This window comes from Peromyscus eremicus, chromosome 7 (assembly GCF_949786415.1).
Source record: "Peromyscus eremicus chromosome 7, PerEre_H2_v1, whole genome shotgun sequence".
NCBI classification, from domain to species: domain Eukaryota; kingdom Metazoa; phylum Chordata; class Mammalia; order Rodentia; family Cricetidae; genus Peromyscus; species Peromyscus eremicus.
Genome location: NC_081422.1, coordinates 66,396,007 through 66,415,512, shown reverse-complemented (window position 1 = coordinate 66,415,512; position 19,506 = coordinate 66,396,007). Strand labels below are relative to the sequence as shown.

Sequence of the window (19,506 nt, the reverse complement as noted above, 5' to 3'; positions counted from 1 at the left end):
CCACATGGTGACTCACAACCATCTGTAACGAGGTCTGGTGCCCTCTTCTGGCTTGCAGGCATACATGCAGGCAGAACACTGTATATATAATAAATAAATCTTTAAAAAAAAAAAAGATGACTTGTTTTTATAGTGTGGGGCAGCATTAATCAGTATCTAAATGAAAACCATGTTGAAGATTCTAGAACTGTGTTGGGCAGAATACAGCTTATTTGCAAGACTACATTTGTTGGACGATTACTTGCCCAAAGGGCTATATTGTTCTCAAACTACCTACCCCAAAGAGTCTTCTTTTGTGTTTCATCTTTATATTCTGATGGGAGTGGAGTCTGTAGCTTTAGATGCCCCTGTCTCCTCTCATACTACTCACAGTTCCTTTGAAGGTTGCCCCCATGGTACCTATCCCCTACAGTACCTGCCTCCCTGAAGAGCTGCTTCCAACCACTTTTGTGAATTGAAAGTGAAAATAATTGCCATATTCTGGATGTAGACTATGGCTTTATCTAATTTGTGGTGTTTAAAAAAAATCATATAGACTATAAACTGTATCCAACAAAAACAGCAGTACTTTCATGACTTGTTTTTTCCCCAGTGGATTGTAGCATTTTCTATAAGTTGGCATTAACAATCTCATAATCTACTATTTCTCATTTTTCAGTGGATTGTAGCATTTTCCATAAGTTGGCATTAACAATTTCATAATCCATTGTTTCTCAGAGTCACTAGCTCATAAATGTTTGGAGAAATCCATCTAATATGTTTTCAAGGCATACTATCCTCTACAGACTCTTGTGTTTAGATACTTGGTGCTCAGATAGTGGCATTGTTTGGGAGGCTATGGAGTCTTTGGGAAATAGAGCTAGCCTGGTGGATAGAAGCTACCAATGGCAAAACCTTAAAGGATAAACAACCTAGGTTCCAGTTTGGCTTCTGCTTCTGGAACTAAGGCACTGATTGATGCCTTACTTACATTGATGCCTGACTTACACTTCAGTCACTACTGACAGAGCAGCCCCAGCTCCCTTGCCTTCCCCACCATACTGCACTGCAGCCACAGAAACTGGAGGCCAGGAGGATCCTTCCTCCCTGAAGTTGCTTGAGTTAGGAATTTGTCACAGCAACAAGAACAGGAACTACAGTACAAACTGAGGCTCCTCTGTCCAGAGTATTTGCAATAGAGAGAGCTGTACTACTTTACTACCAGAGATCCACCTCCCTGTTCCTCCTGAGGGCTGGGGTTAGAGTGTGCACCATCACACCCAGCTCCAAACTTTTTTTTTTGAGGAAAGACAAGTTTATTAAGCTTTTATTTTTATGTAAATAGATGTTCTGCCTACATGTGTATCTGTCTGTACACCATGTGTGTGTTGGATCCCCTGGGACTGGAGTTACAGACAGTTGTGAGCTGCACTATGGGTGCTGGGAATTGAACCCAGGTCCTCTGGAAGAGCAAACAGTGCTTTTAACCCCTAAGCCATCTCTCCAGCCCCCAGCTCCAGACTTTTAAGTCCTTGGAAAAATAACAAGTTCCACGTGGTGAAAGATGAAATGAAAGCATACTTATATTTCACAATCTCATTTGAATAAATATAATTTTTGTAACAAGCTATTTACTGTATTGGAAGAGATTTGTGATTTGTAATATTTTCATCCCCTCTGACTTGAATATACCTGTGAAAGGAAGGTAGTTTAGGAATATTTATAGGCAAAGTTTTAAAAATTAAGTATTTGAACTTGTATTTATAATTATTATGGGGATGGATGCACCCATGCCACCATTACACATGTGGAGGTCAGAGGACACCTTGGTGGATTTGGTTGTCTCCATCCTTCTTACGTGGGTTCTGGGCATTAAACTCAGGTCTTTAGGCTTGCGTGGCAAATACCCTTACCTGCTATGCCATCCTGCCAGACCAATTTTACATTTTTCTGAGTTAACTCAACATCAGCCTCCCTACAAATCACTAAGACTCTAAAGGGCTTTGTTGATGATGCTCAAGCTAATGTCCACATGTTCTATTGTTTCCTTTTCTACCTTGACTTTGTAATGTCTTACTAGTACATGTGAATCTGAGTATAGTACAGTTTAGGTTGTTGGTTTGGTTTGAAGTCTTTCAAAGCTTGTTTTTAATTGACAATTGTATTTATGGTTTGTAATATAACGTGTTGTAAATGATTGTATCAACTTTATCTACTAATTACTAATGTTTGAGGATGAGGAATTTCTAGGATAGAAAGGACTTGGTGAGTATTTCAGCAGTGAAGTTGATATACTGTGTTAAGTGACTATCTGCATAGGTGTAGTGTCTGTTTACAGTGCTAACATAGTTTTCCAGTTCTTTCTTGCCAAGTATATGAGGTACAAGCTTGTTTACAGTGACAACCATTTCTTAGAAAACTATGAAAGTTTTTTAATATCTCACAAACTATCTTATCCTGTTTATTAAAAAAAAAAGCCTGTAAATGTAGGTGTGAACTCCCTCCCCCCCCCCCCCCACTGAACTCTACAGGTCATTCTGAGTTAGTATTTCCTTTCTATGTCTACCATCCTCTTGCTTTAGGAAGGGTTTCTAGTCCATTAACTTTATATGCATATTTTTCAAATTAAAATTCTTTATGTGAAAGAATATGGTAATAATGGGAGCTGTAGCTGGGTGTGTTGGTGCATGCCTTTAATCCCAGCACTCAAGCAGAGGCAGAAGGATCTCTTGAGTTTGAGGCTAGCCAGTGAGCTCCAGGAGATCCAGAACTACACAGAGAGGATCCCCCCCACTCCTCCCCAAAGAATAGACCTGTGAGTCATGGTGCATGCCTGTAGTCAAGGCATGATTGGGAGACTGAGCCAGAAGGTTTGCCATGATCTGGAGGCCAGCCTGGGCTCTGCAGCAAAACTCCATCTCAAAAAAGAAAAGGAAAAAAAAAAGAAGACAAAGGATGAGAATGTGAAGTACATAGACCACATTTATTATCAGACTTTTTTCCATTCTAAGTTTATGTTTTTATGTGTGGCCTCTACTTCATCAGAAATATATACTGTATCCCAGTAGCCAAAAGGCTCAGAGATACTATCCTTGGCACTTTGGAAATATCTAGACTTAGATTCCTGTGTATCTACAGTGTTAGTAGATGGTAGGTTTAGAGTTGTCCAACTTGGACAACTTGGACATATGATCTCTGTGTAAACTTTTAAACTTGTCCATTTTATTCAGCCACAAGCTAATAACTCAATGTATAGCATGTCCTTATAGTAAAGTTCACATAATCTCTAAATCGTTAGGGTAAATTCTGATCATATTTGATTACATGGTGACTTTTTACCTTGAAATGGAGGAAAACATCTTGACATTGTTTTTCGTCCATTTTTTATATCATCATCAAGTTGTGTTATCTTTACTGAAGTCTTAAGCAGTATGACATGATAAACTATATTGTATTTGCAAGTTTGTTTTGCTGAATATACTTAAACTATTAAAAACAAATGAGTAGGTACTAGAGAAATGAGCCAGCGTTTAAGTGCATGGCTGCCCTTCAAGAGGACCAGGGTTTGATTTGAAGTGACCATGTGGAGTCTCACAATTATCAGTTAACTCCAGTTCCTGGGAATGCAATGCCCTCTTCTGGCCTCTGTGGTCACCAAGCACTCATGCGGTGCACAGACATACATGTAGGCAAAATATTCATAAAATACATAAAATAAAATGAAATAGAAGATATTTTAAAGAAAAGAAACGTCTGAATGCTCTATTTACAAATTAGTACAATGGCTGGAGAGATGGTCAGTGGGTATGATGTCTGTGCATTCTATCCCCAGCACCCACATCAAAGCTAGGCATGCCTGTAATGCAGTAGGTATGGAGTAGGATACAGGAGCATCTTGGGTCATTGGACAGCCAACTTATACAAAACAGAAAGGGCCATGTTCAGTGAGAGACTTTCAGAAAGTAAGATGATATCTAACACTGACCTTCGGTCAACACACTTGTACTGACAGATGGGTTCACCCACACACATAGGTGCACTCATGTATATACCATAAGCACAAGCACACAAATGCTCTCAAGCGATTTGCACACATAGACATAAAAATTGTCAGTTGTTGGTGCTGTGAGGTGTCCACTGTCCGTTCCCTCGAGAACTGCCAGAACTGCTCCTATACTTGGCTGGCTAACTTCTGAACTGTGACTGTGTCCCAAAAGGAATTCTGAAGGAGAGTTCATACTGCCAGAGAGGGCGTCGAGGAATAAGGCAAGTGCCTTATTGTGTGACCTGTAACTGGCACTTCTGCCATGTGTACACCCTGGAAAAAGCTTCATAGTAAGACACTCAAAGAGTATTTGTTCATGGCTCTCTACTCACAAAATTGGAAACTTTTTCAGCAGGGAAGTAGATAAGCTGTGCTTTTATGTACTTAAGGAGACACCAATAGAAATCAGTGAACTAGTATCTATGTCAGTTTATCTCAAAAATAGAATATTATATGAAAATGCAAATTTCAAAAGGGTATGTACCACATAATTCTATCTAAAGTGTTTTCAAATCGTTATGTGTATTGTTTGAGTGCATGAGTGTACATTCATTCACAAACTATACATGAGACTCACAACAGCTTTATAGTAAAACTGCATGCATGGATGTTCATTCAGGTTTATCTGTACTGTTTTCATTTTTGAGAGAAAGAAAGATGTCCAGTTTGAAGCAAATATGTATGAATATCCTCTGTGAGTCATGTTGTTTACTATTTAGGTGTCAATTCTTTATTCCTTGGACAGTATTTTCAGTGAATTCACATTGATGGTCAAATATTTACTGAGACTAGGATGAACAATTTTGCAGCTGAGCTTATTGTCCACCAATGAAGTTTTTAATACAGAGTTGTTTTTTGGTTTTACAGGAAAAACATCAGATAGAGGCTCATTTTCCCTGTACAGCAGAGACTCGGGATTATCAGGCTGTCAGGTAAGTTTAGTAAGACTTATACTTGTGTGATGATAGAGAAAATAGAAATTTATCCACGTAATTTCACCATTGTGTGTTCATAGAATTTTGTGACTTCATGTGATACGGTTGTTCTGTTTTTAGCAGCTCAACATATCTTCTTTTTCCATTGCCCCCCTCTTGAAATGGTTCTCCTTCCCCAATTCAGACTTTCTTTTTAATTGGAGACAAAGTAGACAAAGTTTCTACTGCTTTCTAAAATACATCTCACTTCTGGAAATGATTTTTTTCCCCCAGAATTCCCCATAGGAAAAGCCAGTTATTGGTACATGCATTGAAGAGCATGTGATTAACACGTGCAGTTTGCGTGTGCTGCACTGGGGGCTGTGCTGTCATTGCTGTCCTACCGCTCACCAGTGTTCCAGGCTGCAGCTGGCTTTGACCAGGGACCTTGCTCTCTACCCTTTCGGGTTCTTCACATACTGTATTTTTGCTGGTGGCTATCTTTCCCATTGTTTTCTCATAGGATTCTGAAAACTTATTTTACCTTCAGATTCCTCTCAGAATCAAACCCTCCAACAAAAATAGAAAGACAATCTTCATGGATTTTAATCTGATCTAAGACATGAGTATCTACTCGTCTTAACTGTCATACTAATAATATCACTCTAATTAATATGTACATACTCATAATTACTGCAAATACAACAAACAGTGATAGTCACCGTAAGTGATTTGTTAAATGCTACAGATGCCTCATGAGTCAGACGTGGTAGCCCCACACCTGTAGTCCCAGAATTTGAGAGACTGAGGAATGAGGATTGCTGAGTTTGAGGCCAGTGTAGGCTACAAAGAAAGGCCCTATGTTTGAAATAAGTAGTAAAATTCCCCTTTATCTCTGGGTTTAATTTATGCAGCCACCTTTGTTTTCAAAGTATGAAATTGAAATTTTCAGAATCAAACCATTGGTCAATTTTAGATCGCATGATGTTCTGAGTCATGTGATGTCCCATCTGGAATGTGAGTCACTCCTTTGTCTAAGGTATACATTGCACCCTCCCCCCTTAGTCATTTAGTCTTGGTTCTCAAATTGACTATTGTAGTATCATAATGCTTGTTTCAAGAAACCCTTACTTTAGCAATAATCCCCCAATGTGCAAGAATATTGAGGCTGCCACTTGAGATATACCAAAAGAAACTCTGAAATTCTTTATTTAAGAGAAAATGTTGAAGTTCCCAACTTGATAAAGAAGGAAACATATTCTGACATTGCTAAGATTTGCAGTGCTTTAAAATGCTCACATTGAATCCTTTCAGCAACTTACCATGCAGACCTGAAAGAACACATCCTCCAGGGGTAGTTTGCATGGCTTTATACACAGCAAGTAGTAAACCTATACTGGTACTTGAAGTGTGTGTTTGTTTTGTGGCTTTTTTTAAAATTTTTTTGAGACAGGGTTTCTCAGAAGTGTAACTCAGGCTGTCCTGCAACTGGCCTCAAACTCATAGAGATCCACCTGCCTCTACCTCCTAAGTGCTGGGATTAAAGGTGTGCTGCACCACCACCACCACCACCACCACCACCACCCCCACCACCACCACCGCCCACCACCCCCACCACCACCACCACCACTGCCCACCACCCCCACCACCACCACCACCCCCACCCCCACCATCACCACCACCACCCCCACCACCCCCACCACCACCTCCACCACCACCACCACCACCACCACCACCACCACCACCACCACCTCCACCACCACCACCACCACCACCCTCCTCCTCTCACATTTTTAGTTTATGCTCCAGTGTCCTTCACTTTTAATGTTTTTGTCTGGCAAGGGGACTAAGCTTCCCTATTTATCATGAATCCTTGGAGGCTGGAATTCACATGAGTATTAAAAGGAAGTGTTTGACAGCTGTTCATAAACATTGTAGAGATCAAGAAGTCCCATGGCAAAGAAAGGAACAAACTTACAGAAGGTACATTAACAAAACACAAAACTTAAAGATATACATGTGGGGGGCTAGAGAGATGGCTCAGCAGTTCAGAGCACTGGCTATTCTTTCAGAGGACCCAGGTTGTATTCCTAGTACCCACATGGCAGCTCACAGTTGTCTGTAGCTCCAGTTCCAGATCTGACACCCTCACACAGACATACAAGCAGGCAAAACCACCAGTGCACAAAAAAGTGAATGAATGAAAGAAAGAAAGAAACAAACAAACAAACAATCAATCTGGTTTCTTTTTTAAACAAATGCACATATGAGAAAGATAAATTTCTAAAAAAATTCACAGCCCAAGTGATCAACAGCCCTGGAGAGGAACTCCGTAGTATAGCAAAGCAATGAAAAGTTTTATTACAGCCAGGACAGACAGCATCAGTGAAGACAAAGGGGTTCTTGAAACCAGTAAAAAGGGGTTCGTTGCTGTGAAGAGAACAGTGGTTCTCCTATTTATTACTACTCCTTAGCTCTTACTATGGTGCAACTGTTTGGAGAAATTACGGTGCATCACACCAACTGTTTGGGTACTGAGCATAAGCTTGGGAAATTCAAGAGTTAGAAAAATTAAAGGTGTTGTGGGCATGGTGCTGCCCCCCTGTAGTTCTAGCACTATGGGGGCTGAAGCAGGAAGGGCCTCAAGTTCTAAGACTACCTGGGCTACAGAGCAAGACCCTATCTTATAATAATGATGATGGTAGTGATGATGAACAAGAAGAAAAGCATATTAACTCTTGTTCAAAGAAAAACCTGTATTTCAGATAATGTGTGTTAAATTGGATAAGCAAAACTATGCTTAACTAATGAAACTTTGTCATATATATTCACAAATGACAAAAATACAAGAGAATATAATATAAATGGTGACTACAAAATTATATTCAAATGCTACCTTTACTTTTTTTTCTTCAGTAGCACCTCCCAAGGAACATTAACTCTGCTGTTAATGTATATATAATGTTGCTGACATTCTGCAAGATTCAGGCTAATTTAATAGTGCTTGATAGGCCTTGCTTCAGGTTAAGGCGATATAATAATACATTGCTAATTGAGTCTTCTCATATTACCATCTACCTCAGAACTGATAGGCCATTAAATGGAAGGGGTACAATAGTTTTACTGGAAGTACTCATAGATCATTGCACAATTGAGTTTTTAATTGATGCAGCACAAAGGATAATTAATGCCATTTTTAATTAATAACAGACACAGTACCTTTTAAACTACCTAGTGACGTGAATATTCTTTCATCATTATGATAGTTTTTCTTATGATACTTATACAAATATTTGTTTACATAGCTTAAATAAATTTTTCAGAACCGTAAAAGATAGCAGTGTTAGTTTTTTCCCCAGAAGTTTAAGGTTTTATTGAAGTTCATTATTAAGCTCCTAAGAACAAGAACTTTAAAAACTCACTTAACTCTTTACTGCTTATATAGGCATTTGTATTGAAACATGATGAGAGTAAGAATATTAAGAAAATGTAAGTGACAAATGTGTGTACACCTATTGAGAACTTAAAAATAAATGAAGCAAAAAAAATGTATAGAGTTAGAAGTAAATTTACATAAATGAGGATTTGAAGATACTAGTGCCGGAGAGATGGGTCAGCCATTAAGAGCACTGTGTGCTCTCCCAAAGATATCTGGTTTGGTTCCCACAACCTACACAGCTCCCATCCAACTCTCTCTTCTGGCCTCTGTGGGCACCAGGCACTCAAGTAGTGCACAGACATGTGTGCAGACGAATACCCAATGCATATTTTAAAAAAACAAACAAGATTTTAAGAACTTTTTCTCAGTAATTGACACAATAACAATACAAAATCTTAGTAATAGAGCTAAATTAACTCTCAACAACTTGGTCTTACTGGTACTTACAGACCTCTACATCCAACAATTGAAGAATGTTTCTTTCAAGGGCACGTGTTAATTATAGTCAAAAGGTATGAATCATATACCATCTCATAAAATCAATGTCAACAAAGTGTAAAGGTTTGAAAATGTAGAGATCGTGAACATAGACACCAATAAGAAATCATTTAAGCATACCTGTTAAATAGCCATACTGAATCCCACAAGGTGGAATACAGAAAGCCAACTCTATAAGGTTGTTCTCTGACCTCCATGTACTCACATGCCAACTACATATAGGCACAAACACAAATAATACTAGTGTGTTAGGGTTTCTATTGCTGTGAAGAGACACCATAACCAAGAAAACTCTTATAAAGGAAAACATTTAATGGGGGGTGGCTTGCAGTTTCAGAGGTTTAGTGGTGGGAAGCAGGACAGTATGCAGGCAGACCTGGTACTGGAGAAGGAGCTGAGAGTTCTACATCTTGATCCACAGGCAGCAGAAGGGGACTGTGTACCACAGTGAGCATAGCTGGAGCATATGAGACCTCAAAGCCTGCCCCCACACTTCCTCCACCAAGGCCACACCTCAAAATAGTGCCACTCCCTATGGGCCAAACATTCATATGCATGAGTGAGTCTATGGGGGCCTTCCCATTCAAACCACTACAAATAGTAATTTTAAAACTCATGAAACATCAAGGTGTAAGTTTAACAGCATATAAGACTTTAACAATGAAAATACACAACACAACTAGCTCAATCAAAGATCTGAACAGAGATACTGTGCTTGTGAATTTGAAGACTGTTATTTACATTTTATTTCTTCCTAAATTGGGCTATAGACTTAATGTGTTTAATGTAGATTTTAACAGACTTTTTATAGATATTGACAAGAACATTTAAAGATAGAAGATTGCAGTGATAAGGCTCAGCAGGTAAGCATATTAGCTCCTCAGCCTAACAACCTGAGCTTGGTGCCCTCAGTCACAAAGTAGACAGAAAGAACTGACTCCCATAAGTTGTTTTTTGACTTCTGTATGTGGTCATATGTTTGTGTGTGCACACACAATAAATAAATAAATATAACTAATTTTTTAATTAAAGGCAAAAGATTAAGAAGCCAAAACTATTTTAGAAAAAGGAGGATGTATTTACCATGATATCACTATTTACTTCAAAGTAATACTAATCAGCAGGACAGTTTTGTATTTGTATGTAGGTCGAAACAGCTCAAGGAACAGAACAGAGAGCTGAGAAAGGGCCCTCAGATATATGAAGTTGATACAAGCAATTCAGTAAAAGATTATCTCTTCAGTATAAGGTACTGGAGTAACTGTATCAGTGTGGGAAAGAGGAACTTTATCCCTTATACTGTGTAAAACTTAAGTTTAAAATGGAACTTGAATTTGAAAGCGAAAGTAATAATACATTTGAAGAGAAAACATACATGAATATTACCACCTCAGAACAAACAAAAATTATTTCACAGAAACTTTTTTTTTTTTATTTGTGTGTGCTTTTCTGAATGTGTACCATATATATGCAGTGCCCTTGGAGGGCAGAAGAGGATATCAGATCCTCTTAGAGCTGGAGTTACAGGTGGTTGTAAGCTACCTGATGTGGATGCTGGGGACCAACCTGGGAACTATATAAGAACATTAAGCACTCTGAGCCACTGAACTATCTCTCCAACCTCACACAAAAATTCTTATAAAAGAAGTAGAAAGCATGAGACATAAAAGAAATACTGAGGAGTTGAAATTAGCCACAATTTAAAGTGTATTCAACTCCCATTCACCCAAAAAAGAGCACCAACAAGAAAAAGTGAAGAGAGCACTGTGACTAGCACAGGCCTGTGGTCCAGGTACTCGGGGGCCTGAAGCAGGACTACCTCTTGAACCACATGAGTCCAGGAGATTGAGGCCAGCCCTGGGCAGCATAGCAAATCCCATCTTCAGCCATCCTTCTTTCACTCATTGAATTTATTCTTTCACAGGGGTGTGTGTGCACATACATATATAAAGTATTTTACTTATACTCGCACTTCATTACTTTTGTCTCTGCTGCAGAACCCCTTTTTCCTAGCAAATTCCCTTGCTATTTAAATACTTGTTCCCCCCACCAAAAAAGAAGATGCACAGAAGACTGATTAGCTTATGCACACCACATTATTAGCTATCTGGTGCATAAGAATTAAAATCATCATGGCATACCACTACATACTCACCCAAATAACTGAATTTAAGATCATGAACAACATCAAATATGGGACTATCATGTGGCACTGTGACTTTAGAGAACTATTACCAAGTGCTTTTCAAAGGTAAATATGCAACTATACCATAACTAGCAATATTATTTGTGAATATTTTTCTAAGGAAGATGGGATTATTGTTCATAAAAAGCTATGTCAAGAAAGTTCATAGCAGTTGTGTATATTATCTTAAAACTGGAAGCAACCCAGATGTTCAGTAACAGAATGGATAAACAACTTGTGCTGTGTTCATCCATTGAATGTTGCTCAATAAAATGGAATGTGTTGATGACATAGGTGGAAAGACAAGTAAAAAGACAGGAAAGCATGTAAGCATGACCAGATCTTGAAATATATAATGTATGGCTTTATGGTCAAACATCTATAAAATGGCAAAAGTGTCTGTTGACAACCTAATCTCTGGTTACCTCTGGAAGTCAGATTTGGCTATGTAGGGAATGGGAATGCTTGATATCTTAATGTGAATTCATCAAAACTAATAAACTAAATGCCCAGACATTTTATTGCACATAAAAATATATTTATTGAAGCCAATGGTAGTGGCGGTGCACACCTTTAATCCTAGCACTTGGGAAGGCAGAGGCAGGCGGATTATCTGTGAGTTTGAGGCCAGCCTGGTCAACTGAGTGAGTTCCAGGGTCAGCCAAGGCTACATAGAGAAACTCTGTCTTGAAAACCAGAAGAAAAAAAAAAAAAGAGTACATGCATTGAAAAACAATACATGCATTGAAAAACAAAAACAGCTGGGCGGTAGTGACACATACCTTTAATTTCAGCACTTGGGAGGCAGAGGCAGGCGGATCTCTGTGAGTTTGAGGCCAGCCTGGTTTACAGAGCGAGTTCTAGGACAGGCTCCAGCCCTGTCTCTAAAAAACAAAAAAGAACGAAAAGAAAAAAGAAAAACAATAATCAGATGGAACTGAGGCTAATGGTACATACGTGTTATCCCCAAACTTGGGAGGTGGAGTCAGAAAAAGGCTTGAATGAGACACTGTCATAAAATATGTATGGGCAGGGGGTATTTATAGTAGCCCCTAAAGTTAAAGTGATAAGTAATAATTATTTTAATAATTAATTTATTTGTATTTTATGTGCATTGGTGTTTTGCCTGCATGTATGTCTGCATAAGGGTGTCAGATCCCCTGGAATGGAAGTTACGGACAGTTGTGAGCTGCCATGTGGGTCCTAAGAATATGGGAATTGAACCCTGGTCCTCTGGAAGAACAGTCGGTGCTCTTAACCACTGAGACATCTCTCTAGCCCCATAAGGAAGGAATAAATTTTAACAACAACCAAAAAAAATCTGTAAAACCTCAACACTGAAAACTAGCCAGTTCTTCAAACTATTTAAGATCTCAGCAAGTGGATAGCTGCACTGCTATCCATCTTTATAAACTGGAAGATGATATTCTAATATTGTAAGTTCTTCCCAAATGGGTCTAAAAGTTTTAATGCAGCCCCAGTTATAATCCTGTCAGGGATTACTTTGTGTGAGAATTAATAAGCTCACTATAAAAACTTTGGAATTACAAATGGCCTGGAATATCAAAAGCACTGTTTCTTGAGATGAGCAAAGTTGAGGAATTTATCTACTTAACTACATGACTTAGGAAAAGCTACAATAACTAAAAGTATGACACTAGCATGATTGGAAACCATTACCCAGGCCAAGGTGCCCAGCAAAATAGAGCCCAGAATTTACAAACACTTGGCTGATTCATTTTATTTTCAGTTGTATTTTGCCCAACAAAATGTGTCCATATCTATATGAGAAAATGTGAGCATCATTCTTCCTTTACACTAAACACCAAGAGTATTCAAGATGAATCCTGGACTTGAATGTAGAAGCTAAAAACTATAAGATTTTAACAAGGACATATGCAAGAATGTTCTCACCAATGTGATGGTAAGCAAAGGATTCCTATACAAAACCAAGAGAAATAAACTCAGACTTAATCAAAACTAAAGGATTTTGCTGATCAGAAGATAATACTGTGATACAAAAGAACTCCTGTGAAACTTCTATGGTTTTAATTGGAGTTTTTGTTTTTGTTTTGTATTGGTTTAATTTGTTGTTGTTTTTTTTTTTTTGTTTTTGTTTTTGTTTTTCGAGACAGGGTTTCTCTGTGTAGCTTTGCGCCTTTCCTGGAACTCACTTGGTAGCCCAGGCTGGCCTCGAACTCACAGAGATCCGCCTGGCTCTGTTGTTGTTGTTTTGAGACAGGGTTTCTCTGTGTAACAGTCCCAGCTGTCCTGGATCTCACTCTGTAGACCAGGCTGGCCTTGAACTCACAGAGATCCACCTGTCTCTGCCTCCTGAGTGCTGGGATTAAAGGCGTGCGCCACCACCGCCCGGGCAGCTAATTGGAGTTTTAAATGCAGTGTATTAAGGAGTTTGCAGCCCCTTTCTAGGCTTGTATCTGTGATAATTTCAAACATGATCATTTTTACTTGGAAATGGATTCATAGCTGTAAATTATTTTAGTAACCTAAGTAATTGTTTTGATTTTTAGGTAGACTTTTTATTTGAGGTCATTCTCTTATAAATTTCTACGAATCTTAATAAATTCTTTAAGAATTTTAAGATGATGATTCTTATGTTTTCCTTTTATTGAATGGAAAATGTCGAGGAAACAAGTCCATGTATATTATAAGATTGTTTAGAACATAAGGAAATGAATTAAGTATTTTTTTGTTTTACTTTGTAAATAAAGAATTGATCCAAGCAACAGACTAGAAGATCTGCCATCCACAGGCTGGGGGAAATCAAGCTATGTACGTGTAGAAGATAATTAAAATTATTGAATAATTTGTAATAATTCTCAAATTGTGCAAGTATAATTTGACACTCAAAAAATTAACATGATTTTTACATAAGGAATAGTTTTTAAAGGATGTATAAAATTCAAAGGCTATACAAGATGGATTAAATTTGACATAGTAAACGGGGAGGCCTACTGGAGAGACAAGCAGGATCCAGTGCATCCTGGGTTTTTCTGGTTCCTTTCTTTTAACCCAGCAAAACAACATATATTGTGAGGGTGGTTGCTTATTTGTCTTTCTGCTACTTTATTTAGAGCATACCAAATAGAAGTTATCAGTAATCTGTTATGCATAAAAAAATTACCTTAATGTGTATTTTAACAATAACAGCATTTTTGTTTGGCTTGAATGGAATGTTTACTTAATAGTGTGAGATAGGTGGATGATAAGGAAAGGGCTAGCATACCTAACCAGAGTTTATCTTTTTTCCTGCAAGAATTTTGCCGTAAGTGGAGGTCTGATAAAAAGAAATTTTTCTTAGCAAAGTGAGATATGGATATGTGGGAGATTGGCCAGAGACGTGGAAACTGTATTAGAAATAGCTTTGCTCCAGGCCACATGAAAAGAACAGTGAGATGGAAGATAATGTTAACCTTGTATTATAAATAATTTAAAAATTACCAGCAAATAATTTTTTAAAAGAAAAGGTTAAATTTCACACAATGTAATTCCAACACATAATAGTCAGAGGTAGAAGGATCAGTGTTTGAAGCCAGCACTGATGACTTAGGCATTCTTGCAAGTCAGAGTTACATCATAAGACTATGTCTTTTAAAAACAAAACAAAACAAAACCCAAGATCCTGGAGAGATGGCTTAGTAGCTAAGAGTGCATACGAGGACCAAGGTTCAGTTCTCAGCACTGACACTGGATAGCTTATAGTCAAAAGTAATTTCCCCTTATCAGTAAATAAATGTGTTAAGATGATGTTACAGAACTAATTTAAAGGAGAATCCAAACCGTGATTTTCATAGAGCAAAATACAGAAATGAATGCAAAGGCTCATTTTACCTGGGAGTGTGTGGGAAGTAGGATATGTTGAAGATGGTGTAGGTTGTTCATACCTCTGCTAGACAGCATTGTTTTTCAAGTCTATGACAGTTATTTTCCAATACTACTAGTAATTTATAACTTGGGGAATTAAAATTGCTGCGAGAGTGAAAACAGCTTACAGGAGAATGTAATAGACTTAAGGAAGCAGGCTGTCAGCCAATTCCACCTACTTTCTAATTGGAAAGTGGCCATTTCCATTCCTTACAGATTAGTAAAATCTTTCTGCTTCTTTCTGCTTCAGTGTCAGAGTTGTGTAGTAGTAACAGAGATGGTCTCTCCTGCTAGGTTTGTACGTTTTCTGTCTGGTTCTTTACAGAACCCGTTCTGCTCTTGATAATAGTTTTCCAACAAAGTATTAATTTTTTTTCCCAAGCATGTATGTTTCTGATACTTCTTACAATCAGAGCCTGTCATTTGTGGCCAGTGTTAACTAGCCTATTCTTTCCTAAGAGGATGAAAGATGAAGGTTTTAAAGGGCACTCCAGTCTTTCCTTATAGAACAGCAAACCTACAGTGGTTTGATTGAAATGTCTCCATATTCTCAGGCATTTGAAACTCGGTCCCCAGTTGGCGGTGCTGCTTGGAAGGTTTATGAGGTGTGACCTTCCTGGAAGAAGAGTGTACTGGGGTCAGGCTAAGAAGCAGTAGGAAGGGGTTCGGGAAATGGCTCCATCAGTAAAGTGCCTGCCACACAAGCATGAAGACCTGAGTTTGGATCCCCGGGAACCACATAAATAATGGGGTACGGCACCATGTATCTATAACCACGTTATGGAGAGGGAGATCAGCAACAGGTGCCTGGAGTTCATTTGCCAGGTAACCTGTCCAGTTGGTACCTAGCCAGTAAGTAAGCTCCAAGGTTCATGAAAAGTCCTTGTCTCAAAAAGTAAGGTTGAGAGCCGTAGAAGACAACTGACATCTGGATTAGACACATAACATATATGTACACACCTGCATGCACACTTGCATACTTCTGTACCCCCATACAAACATGTACGTATACCTCATTACACACAAAAATCAAAAGATGTAAACTCCTTGGTTCTGATCCCTACCCTGTCTGAGGACCTTGTTGCCATTGAGGAAATCAAGGATTTTTCTTCTCACAGACAGGAAAAGGGATGCCAGATCTGATAAGAGCAAAAACAAGGAGTTCAGACATAACACTTCACATGGTAGAGTGAGAAAACTGACTCCAGCAAGTTACACACACACACACACACACACACACACACACACACACACACCCCAAATAAATAAATAAAAATGTTAGTAAGATTTTAAGATTTAAAAAATGCAGTTTTTAAAAAATAAATTCTGTGATCCCTATAGTGACAAAGGAAAGGCTTTCTAATTGGTATTGATGATACATCTAAGGAACGACACCAGAAATTATTATTGACACTAAATTATGCATGGAATTAATTCTTACCATATTTGTAACCAGCAGACTAGATGCCTAACTTGCAAAAACTCCTTCCTAGAGAGAGATGCAAGCAACGTCTATTTTTTTCTCCAAAAATCAAGGCATAATTTCACCAAAGTTCACCCTGGGAAACCAATGAGTTTATTGGGCTTCCTTGCAGAGCATAGGTAAGGGTTTTCTTAAAAGAATGTGGGTGGTGTTTCTCCCCTCAGCAAGTCACAGCTGGAAAACCTTTACCCAGCAGGGATGAGAACTTCCCCAAAGCCATATAGATGGAGCTTCTTGTCTCTCCATTCTATAGATTCCAGTGCCATCCCTGGGCCACATGCTGTTCAGTATATAGTATCTGCAGGATACTCAGATGAGGATCTTGTTCGCATTCCTTCATAAGAAGGTGTAAACTGTCACAAGTCCAATTGAACAATCGTTTTTTTTGCAAGGAAATGCAGCTGAACTCCCTAGATTGTGGTTGCTTGGCTTGAAAGTCAACCGCTCACATCACAAATCAGCAGGTGATTAAATTTGATACAGTGATCAGATTTGCAGGTCTGTTAGACAGATTGATGTGGGTGATGCATAGTGGTCATTATTTAGTTTGGTCACTGCAGTACTCTCTGAAAAAATGTTGCTGATGCTGCTTGCTATCCAAGGAACTTAAAACCTCAAGCTGTATTATCTACCTAAGACTAAATAGCTTATAAATGTTAATGCTTAGGAGAGAATGGTTGAAGTAATAGACTCCATGTTCTAGGTTTCAAAGGAAGGAAATAAAATCATGATTAAACTTTAGAACTAGTGGGGGAAGAGGTTAAGATTAGGTCATGAGGTAAAAGTATCTGCAGTAGGAAGGGGTGGTGGCACCGTATAATCAGGAGGCTGCGTCACAGAGAATATTATTAGACTTCTTTGATTTACTGTGCTGCAGTGTTTTCTTTTGGGGAGTGGATTATTAGATTGATGATTGGAGGATTGTTGGAGCCAGGAAGGATGGAGAAGACACTGCTATCTCTTAGATCGAAGTTCAACCTCTGCCCATGGCCGTGCTCTCCTGAAGTAGCATATGAAAGAGCCCCAAACACACAGTAGTCAAGTCAGAAAGTTTTTGAAGATCTGAACCGTGTAATTTAATCAAGGATTCATGAGTTTAGAATATATAAAACAAATTTTGTGGGAAGGAAATCTTAAAGTATCAAGTAATAAACAGTTATAATTTCCCACCAATGAAAGTTAGATTTTTGCATGAGTTGCATGATTTTTGCAATGAAAAACCTTCACTCACTGTTTCTGATGACTCTAAAAATTGACAGTTGCACTTTTGTGTATAGGTTAAATACCTTAAAACTATAAAACCTTACACAGTAAATCTTAACATAATAAAGGATTATTGTAGTTTCAAAGATTTTTGTCAATAGGCGGTGGTGGCGCACACCTTTAATTCCAGCACTGGGGAGGCAGAGGCATGCAGATCTCTGGGTTCAACTACACAGCTAGTTCCAGGACAGTCAGGGCTACACAGAGAGACCATGTCTTGAAAAACAAAACAAAGCAAAAAAGATTATTGGCAGTTTTAAACATTTGGAAATGGCAAAATAGTGTATTTTTTTAAGTGACTTTTCTCATTGCTGTGATCAAATACCATAGGAGCAGAAACCTAAAGGAAGAAGATATCTTTGGCTCACAATACAGTCCATCCTGAAGAGGAAAGCATGGCAGGAGAAGGAACCAGGTCATTGGATCCAGTGAGGAAGCAGGGAGGGATGATCGCTAGTACTCAGTTCCCTTTCTCCTTTTTATTCAGCACGGAGCCTTGGCTCATGGAATGTTGCTATGCACATTGAAGATGGTTTCTCCCTTTTCAGCTAATCCTTGACAGAAACACTATCATAGACATCCAAGAATGTGTTTTTATGGTGATTCTTAGCCAGTCAAATGACAATCAAAATGCAGGTCAAGATGCATTACAAGCAGCAACTTTGTGTCATCAACTATTGAAATTGGGTTATTGGTACAAGGTTTATTGTACCATCTTGTATTTTCATGTAGACGTGAAATTTCCCAGAGTGTCTTGAAGGTGTCCAGGTGTAGGTTCATTAGTAGTTACATGCTAACTGTAATGCTAGATTGAGCTAGGTGTTACTCTTCGGTATACTGAGTGAAAATTGGTTTTGTTTGAAAGCTTTGAAGAAAAAATTGTTTCAGAACATTATTGTGTCCCCAGAGCCTTAGGTTGCCTTCATAACACTGTCACAAAACCCATGTTGTTACGTTACTTAGCTACAGTTGGTTCTTTAATATTCGGAAAAAAAAAAAAAAAGCCTGTAAGTCATACTGGTAGCTCTGTAGGAAAATAACCACAGGAGCCTTTTGACAGAAAGTTTCTAAATTCAAATATTCAGAAAAACTTCTAACTTGAGAGGAGGTGTGTTCAGGAGTGAGGGAGTGTCTCATTCTTTCGGTCTGGGTTGGCTAGAACTAGCACTCTTCTTTGAGGCCCCAGTTCCTGCAGTACAGCATGGACCACCACAGCAAAACAAAACACACTCGGCTCTGGTCACTAACAACCCAGTTTGAGTCTGCCTTTATGAAATCCTGGAGGGATGGTTTGGAAGGGGGTGCCTTCCACAAACCTGTAAAATCCTTCTTTTAAGTTGTCAGGTTTGTCATTCCCTAATATATTCAGATGACTTTGAGCTTGTCGTCGTCTTGTGTCTTTATTTCCTGGAAGTATTGTTTTTCTCTTTCTTATGCTAAGCAGGCACTTGCCAACATACCCATGCCCTCCCTTCAAGTTTTTCTTAATTCCTCTATAACTTAGATCTCCTACTCTGATAACTTTTCATTGGTAGGTGCAAAATTTGGGAGAAAGTCTGCAAGTTTTCATTAAAAATTAACTATTAAGATAATAAAATTTCTCTTTGCTGCTGATACTTAAAGAACATTTTAAAAATGTGAGCTATTTGGTTGACATGCTTTAAAAACTTAATCACACATTGGTAGTTCATTTTCTCTTTTAAAGCCAGAGAAATTGGGCAAATTTCTTTAGTAGGATGCATATAATGGATGGCTGCCATTGTCTTCTCAAACCTGCATGATATTTAAAAGCATAGACAATGATAATCAAATTGT

General features: G+C 38.4%; 1 protein-coding gene across 3 annotated transcripts in view; it reads left to right on the top strand.

Moving 5' to 3' along the window:
* Positions 1 to 19,506, top strand: part of Tcf12 (transcription factor 12) — a 271,671-nt gene that overhangs the window by 161,831 nt on the left and 90,334 nt on the right. For all 3 annotated transcript variants that reach the window (XM_059268212.1, XM_059268213.1, XM_059268214.1), the window contains one exon: positions 4,892 to 4,956. In XM_059268212.1, coding sequence (XP_059124195.1) covers positions 4,892 to 4,956 — 65 coding nt within the window. The remainder of the gene's footprint in view (positions 1 to 4,891; positions 4,957 to 19,506) is intronic.